This window comes from Giraffa tippelskirchi, chromosome 3, assembly GCF_054371585.1.
Source record: "Giraffa tippelskirchi isolate mGirTip1 chromosome 3, T2T-mGirTip1v1.2.pri, whole genome shotgun sequence".
Taxonomy (NCBI): Eukaryota; Metazoa; Chordata; class Mammalia; order Artiodactyla; family Giraffidae; genus Giraffa; species Giraffa tippelskirchi.
Window position 1 is genome coordinate 49,071,324 of NC_137277.1, and position 7,876 is coordinate 49,079,199.

Genomic DNA, 7,876 nt, shown 5'->3' on the forward strand with positions numbered 1-7,876 from the left:
GTGTGCTACACATTCTTCATATCAATAAAGCTTATAATAAACTTACATACGTGTGTGGGTTTGTGTGTGTGTATATATTTGCATGCATGCATGCATACATCTTCCTCTTTGGAAAGTCAGTTCTTTGTTGAGCGGGGAAGGGAGCGATTTTGTCCCCAAATTAGCCAGGGATCCTGCTAAACATCCTACATGCGGAGGACAGGCCCCACAGCAAAGATTTAACCAGCTTAAAGTGTCAGTGGTGCCAAGTTTAAGAAACTGTGCTCTAGGACATATATGAGAAATATGAATTAGTTCAGGTATACCTAACTTTTACCCATTAAGAGTCCAAAATCTTGTTTTCTTGATTAGAGTTTTTATACTGAAGTATAATTGATTTATAATATATTGATTTCTGCTGTACAGCAAAGTGGCTCACATATATATATATATATATATATGCATTCTTTTTTTAATATTCTTTTCCATTATTATCATAGGATATTGAATATGGTTCTCTGGGCTGTACAGTAGGACCCTGTTGTTTATCCGTTCTATATATAAAAGCTTATATCTGCTGACCTCAACCTCCCACTCTGTCCCTCCCTCAGTCCCCACCCTCCAGGCAACCACCAGACTATTCTCTCTGTGTTTCTGTTCCATAGATAGGCTCATCTGTGTCATATTTTGGATTCCACATATAAGTGATATCACGTGGTATTTGTCTGTTTTCTTTCTCACTTAGTATAGTAATCTCTAGGTCCATCCCTGTTGCTACAGTGGGCATTATTTTGTTCTTTTCTATGGTTCTTTTTTACTCCCTTGTGCCACGTCTTCTTTACCCATTCATCTGTCAGTGGGTCGTCTCCCTGTCTTGGCTATTCCAGACAGTGCTGCTATGAACATAGGGGGGCATGTTATCTTTTCAAATTAGAGTTTTGTCTGGGTAGAAGGCCAGGAGTGGGATTGCTGGATCATATGGTAACTCTCTCTTCAGCTCTTTGAGGAACATCCACACTGTTCTACATAGTGGCTACACCAATTTACATCCCCACCAAGAGTGCAGGAAGGTTCACTTTTCTTCACACTCTCTCCAGTATTTGTTATTTGTAGACTTTTTAATAATGGCCATTCTGACTGGTGGGAGGTGGTACTTCACTATGGTTTCGATTTGCATTTATCTAATAATTAGTGATGTTGAGCATCTTTTCATGTGCCTGCTGGCCTTCTGTATGTCTTGTTTAAAGAAGTGTCTATTTAGGTCCTCTGCCCATTTTTTGATTGGGTTGTTTTGTTGTTGAGTTGTATGAGCTGTTGATGTATTTTGGATATTAAGCCCTTGTCAGTCACATTGTTTGCAAATATTTTCTCCCATTCTGGTTTTTTGTTTCATTTTTCTGCTTTGTCTTTTTGGTTGTTTTTGTCTTGTTTTATTATTCAGTGTATTTCATAATTGCAGAATAACTTACATACAATGAAATGCTCCAATCTTAAATGTGTAGTTGGATCAGTTTTGACAAATGCACACAAACATGTAGCCCACACCCCATCGATATATGGAGTGCTTTCATCACCCGCTAAAGTTCCCTTTTGCCCCTTCCCAGTCCTCTAATCTGATTCCCAAAACAACCATCTATTTTCTGTAACTTTCCATTATCCTATATTTGCCTGTTCTGGAACCTAATATAAATGAAATTATGCGCTGTATATGTTCTTATGCCAGCTTCTTTTACACTGCATGTTGTAAAAATTCATCTGTTGTGTGTATCAGTTTGATCCCCTTTTATCACTGAGTAATATTTCATTGTATTAATATGCTATGTTCTTTTAAAATCCATTTTCTTGTTTATTGATACAAGCTGTTTCCAGTTTGAGCTAGTATGAATAGAGCTGCTATGAACATTTGTCATACAAGACTTTTGTTAACGTGTTTGCATTTCTCTTAGATAAATATCTAGGAATTAAAAGCTTCATATGATAGATATGTATTATAACTTTTAAGAAATTAACAGCTTTAATCTTTAGTCTACACATTCCATATTTCATACTTTTTTTTGGTAAGGAATAAAATAACGCATATAAAGAGCCTAGTGTACTGCTTAGCATAGGTAAGGGCTTGACTTATTAGCTGTTATTATCTTGGGTTGGTATACAAGGTCATTCGGGTTTTCCTATAACATTTTATGGAAAAACTCTTAATGAACTTTTTGGCCAGGCCAATATTTACTCTCCCTAGCCAGTAATGTCCAGTCCCCTCTTTCTGGAGCGCTGGACCTGTATATCCATCCGCCTGCTCACGTAGCGTCAGGGCTCCACTGTCCCGCAGGCAGCTTCAGCTTGGCTTGTGCCAACCCAGGCTCTTCTCCCCGTCTCCACCCCAAACTCGTTCTCCTCTCACACGCCTCGGTAGGGCGGATCCTCTCAGGTGCCCAGTCCTCCAGGCCTGTTGATTCTGTGGCCTTAATAGCTCCCCGTGTGTCCATTTCTCTCCACTGTTGCTCCCTCCGTTCTGACCTTCAGGACCTGTCTCCTGGCTCACTACAGCAGCCTTGTAATGAGACCCGGTCCCCCAGTTCATCGCCTGCACTGCAGCCAGGGGGGCTCTGTCCAGAGTGCAGACCACATCCTGTCAGCATCCGGTGACAACCCTTAAGGCTTTCCAGGATGAGGTCTCAGCCCCTCATATTCCTTTCAAGGCCTTTGTGCTCCAGCTTCATCTCCTCCCTCTGTCCATAAGCTCAGCTCCCACCCCCTAGATTTCTCCTCCTACCCGATCTTCTACTTAGAGGCCTTTGCCCATGCTGCTTATTCTAAATAAATACCACCCCCCCATCTCATCCTACCCCACCCTTCCCCCAGCAAACACCCCTCAGGACTCAGCCCCGAGGACTGCAAGTTCTAGGAAGCATTTCCTGCCACCTCGCTCCTTTCCCCTTGAGTCAGGTCAGTGCCCCAGCCCCTCCGCACTTTGCTCTGGCCCTCGGTTCTTACCCCTAGCATGGCTCTCATCACACAGTGTTGCCTGATACCCACCTTGCCCCAACCCTAAACTGAGCTCTGAGGGTAGGGACCATTTTTCACACATCCTGACATCCCCAGGGAAATGGAAAGATCATGCTGGCGGTGGTAGAGCGTTCACGGAATCTGCTGCTGGACCTACTGGGAGGCGGGATCAGAGAGCCGAGCCAAGCAGCATGAGGAACTGCTGTCTCCTTACCTGTTTGTCTTGTCCTCACAGCCTGATGAAAATTCACTGGATTTTTCCTCTTGTATGCTCCGGCCTGGGATTAAAAACGCTCAGGAGCTGGCTTGCGGGGTGTGCCTCCTGAACGTGGACTCCAGGAGCCGGGTAAGTCACCACCTCCCCCATACCACTTCCAAGGCAGAGCACATCCCCGACAGGACCCAGGGCACAACCCCACCTGGCCCACTTCTCTGCACGGTCTGTGACCAGAGGCGGGGAGCTGATCAAGTCCTGAGGTGGGACCACAGAAGCAGAGACTTCTTCCAAGGGGCGGTGCGGGGAGCTGTTGCAGGAATGGATGCAGGTCTTGCCTTTTTGTGGAGCAGGCTCGTTTGCCTTGTGCCTGCAGCCCCCTCTGCACACAGGGTGGCACAGGGAAAAGGGTTGGCCTGTAAGGACTTGTTTGCAGGCCACAGGCCCTGTGCTGGGAATTTTGTTGACCTTGTGGTTTCAACATTATTTCAGAAAGAAGAGAAGCCTGCAGAAGAGCATCCTAAAAAAGTATGAACCACTTATTCGTTACCTTAGCATCTCCCATCTTAATTTTGAATGTGGAGGGCAAGTTCAATGATTCCACTGTCATCCTGAGCTGTTCCAATTATGGATGCTTTGCTGAGTCCTTTCCATTCCCACAGTGTCTGATTCAGTCAACTAACGTGTCCACGCGGGTCACTTTCGTCTTGTGTGCATGCTTTGTGGCTCAGAATCGGCTTCTGGTGTGGCGGTTATTTTCCTCTGGGAGGAACAGGGTAACAGAAAGGGCAGCTTCTGGAACACCAGGTCATCGTGACACAGAGGAGGTTAGAGAGCTTCAGCACTTGGCTGTTAGCAGACAGGAACAAATTTGGGGGGGGGGGTGGGAAAGTTAAGAGTTTTGTTTATTTGTAGATGTTTAGAAAACACCCCAGGAAGTGGTTGAGGTTAGGCCTGGCTGGCTGTAACTCACTTGCAAGCATTATTCATTTGGAAAGCATCCTTAGGTGTTTGGTATCTTTTTCACAAGCCCTGTACCTATTTGGACATTTTAATGATGTCAGTTCTGCTCTTAGCTCCCAGTGGCATTAGACCCATTTTAATCTTGAGTTTTCTCTGATGATAGGGCTATATGAGCCTCCGAGACCTCAGGGATGGCATGTAACAGTCAAATGCCAGCCTCAGGGAAGGGCTTCCTTCTTTGTAAAGAGATCAAAATGATCCCCGGCCCTTGGCTATTTTCGTTCCCATGTCATGACCCTTGCCAACCTCCCACAGCCTCTGTGTGTCTTTTCTAGGAAAGATTTGGCCTCCTTTTGCTGAAACTGGGTTTAACAGTAAAGATTTTTTTTATGCCTTTAATTAGCTGCACAAAACTTTTCTCACTTGAATTCCTGTAGCCACCTGCTCAGCTTTTGTGTGTGTGCCAGTCTGGCCTCAGCCTCTGTGTCCTGGAGCGGGGTCCGTGCCGGCTGCTGGTCAGCGCCTGGGCGTGGAGGGAGCCTGACCACTCCCCCTCCATGTCTGTTTCTTCCTGGCAGGCATTCAACTCCGAAACTGACAGCTTCAAGCTGGCGTACGGGGGACACCAATATCACGCCAGCTGTGCCAACTTCTGGATCAACTGTGTCGAACCGAAACCTCCTGGCCTGATCCTGCCTGATTTGCTCTGAAAGCTCCTGACAGCTCCTCTATGAAGTACCCAGCTGGGTTTGTTTTTTTCCACCACACCCCTTGGGGTGACAGGGACCAATAAACGGAATGTGAGTGCTGTGGAGCTCCCCCTCAACCCCATCAGGAGGAAGGCCTCAAGAGGTAGGGGAAGGGGCTGTGCAAGTTCCCAGTCTTTCCCACATATGACTTTGCCCCCAAGTTCCCATAGCCAGTCTTTGGGATTTCAGGTCAAACTGCACTACCCAAATTGCACGTGGCACTGGAAGTTTGCTAACTTATCTCTAGTTCTCTTAAGATGTTTTAAAATATGGACCACAATTGCCTTTATCTAAGGAATAATTTGCTGCTGCAGCATTGAAACTGTGAAGAATTGACATTTGAAGAAAAATAAATTCTTGCTCTAGGACTGGAGTCGGAAGGATTTTGAGCCAGTGTTTGTGTATCTGGAACACTTACTGTTCTGTGAAGTAGAATGCATTTAGCCACATTTAGTGTGTTAATATCTAAAATGAATATAAAGGGGGAAATTATGATTAAATGGATATTCATTTTATAGAAAAATTTCTGCTTCTCTCCACTGGACAACGGCAGGTGGGTGAGGGCGGATTTACCAACTTTACTGTCGCAACAGAACCAGTTCTTCACTGTTTGTGCATTTGTAAGACTGTCAGTTTTCATGAAAACTTTCAAAACACACCTGGGAACTTTGCAGTGGAGAAGAACGTTCATTTCAACCGAGCCCTGAATCTTGGTGTATCTGGATTAATATCATTGCCCTTGGGGGCCTTCACTGAAAGCCTTGTGTTACCTCACACACAGACTGTGAACATGATATTTTTTTTCGAACAAGATTTGGAAAGGCAGCTGAATGAAACCTCTTTGCAAAGGCCTCTGTCCAGATTTCCAAAAACGCGTGCACAGGGACCAATCCGTTTCTCTGTGAGAGACCTGGAAATTGTTCAGGGTTGGATGGTAGAGCTTGTGGCCCAGCAAGGAGAAGAGTAAGGTGTGTATTTGTGGTAGAGGCACGTGACTTAGAACCGATGGCAGGAAATTGTTCAGAACCAGCACTGAATTTTAGGAGGAATAGGCTCATGCTCTCGGTTGTGTTTGCTTTTTTTTTTTCAGCCTCACTGTGTAGCTTGTGGGATTGTAGCTCCCCTACCAGGGATTGAACCTGCGTCTTCAGCAGTGAAAGCACGGAGTCCAGACCCCTGGGTCACCAGGGAATTCCATCATCCTTTCTGGTATAGGGAATTTTCTTTGCCGCTTAAACCGAATGCATAAAATCAGGGGGGGGAAGTCAAGTAGTAAGGACTGTGTTGTTCCTGGGAAGAACACCTCAATCTAGGACACACATTTCTCTGTTGTGAATTACATGCTTATGAAGCGGTTTTGAACCTTGTGTGTTTCACTTTGTGTGGCTTAAGCTCTCTGACATAGTTTTTGTTTGTAAACTGGAAAAGTTGGTTTTGTCTGTATAATTGCTGCTTTACATAATTAATTAGATCATTTTTCCCTCCTCAGGACAAAACTTGGGGCAATTCAATTTTGCTCCATCTTACATCTTTTACTTCCACCCTCCCCAAGAAAGGTAGGGAATGTTTTCATTCCTGAGCTGTTGAGGCTTCTGCTTTACCTGGCTGCATGCCAGGATGCACAGACAAATGTTGATGAGGTAATCTGTTTTTTCTCATCTGTTGCAGATGATACCATCTCCAGCTGCTAATAACCAGAACAGCTGTCTCTGAGTTGTTACCTTTTCCCTCCACAGGGCCAGTGGGTGTTAGTGACAACACAAGTGGGCCGGTTTCTAGTAAACTTTGCCTGGGGCCTCCGGGCTCCACTTCAGCCTGAGCAGCGCTTTGGGTTTCGACATGGCACCAAAGTTCAAGCAGCCTTCTCATTGGTCTTATACATTCCATGATAGACTATGGTCACAAATCTACCTTTGCAACAAGAAACGTCTCCCAGTTTGACAGAATTTCCACGGCAGAGACATTTTTGGAAACACTGTGTGGACTATTATTCTGTCACAGTGGTCCATATTGATGGCAGTGCTCACCTGTTAACTAGATAGGTTTCCATTTCTAAATGTATTCCAAAACGCCTCAGATAAAACTCATAAGTATAATTACTGCTGACCTTAGCAAGTACGATAGGTTTAGTCACTTCATGGGAGGTGCCAGAGGAAAAACACAGCAGGCATCAACGAAAAGCCTTTGCTGCAGAGTATTCACTACTTTCAGTATCTTGTTTAGTATTGGAAATGCTTTATTAGATCTGCCAATAAAGATTTGGGGAGTGTGGAATACCATCACGTTGATTTCTTCTTTACGCAGGTTTATTAAAATGAGTCAACACTGCATTCAGCTTCACCTCAGTGCTTGTTAGCCAAGAGCCCAGTGTCCTTGGAAACAGTAACCAAGGTTACTCACTTCCATACAATGCATTGTGCAAGCTGCTTTACCCCCCTGCTTGAGTGGCAATTAGTAAGCTCTGTTTTGGTGGTGTATTTTGCCTTTAAATTTTTTATGGCTTACTGTGTAGCTTTTGTCTGGACATGCTTGAGATAGCAGCAGCACAGGGTATATCAGGATATTATCTATGCTTTGTTTTTTCCTGTGGCTACTGGTTAGCAGTTCATAGAGGTTGCTTATTTTAAATTATCTGAATATATTTGATGTGCATCTACATATTTATTTATTTACAGGTGCCTTCTAATTGCTTTTTATTTAGTGACTCGTGTGTTGTTAAGCTTAGAAAAAATGATAGGGCCTTTATGATATGGATCACTACAAAAATTCCCCTCACACCTTAGAGGCCACACACCTTCCTTTGTGACTTTTAGCTAATAAACTGACATTTAGATTAGAAAGGTGCTAGACTGCCTAAGTGTTCAGAGTGCTCTTAGCTGCACCCCAGCGTTGACGTCTGCCAGGATTCCTGCAGGAAAAGTCTCTTAATTACAGAGTGCACCTGTCAGCAGGTGCTTTCTTCCTCTGT

General features: G+C 44.5%; 1 protein-coding gene across 50 annotated transcripts in view; it reads left to right on the forward strand.

Moving 5' to 3' along the window:
• Positions 1-5,281, forward strand: part of SYNRG (synergin gamma) — an 84,847-nt gene extending 79,566 nt beyond the window's left edge. For 30 of the 50 annotated variants that reach the window (XM_081584502.1, XM_081584506.1, XM_081584508.1 and 27 more), the window contains 2 exons: positions 3,218-3,328; positions 4,738-5,281. In XM_081584502.1, coding sequence (XP_081440628.1) covers positions 3,218-3,328; positions 4,738-4,869 — 243 coding nt within the window. In that variant the 3' untranslated portion in view covers positions 4,870-5,281. Of the gene's footprint in view, positions 1-3,217; positions 3,329-3,688; positions 3,725-4,737 lie in introns of all 50 variants that reach the window. The other 20 variants (XM_081584503.1, XM_081584505.1, XM_081584512.1 and 17 more) reach the window with 1 other exon arrangement.
• The last annotated feature ends 2,595 nt before the right edge of the window (positions 5,282-7,876 follow it).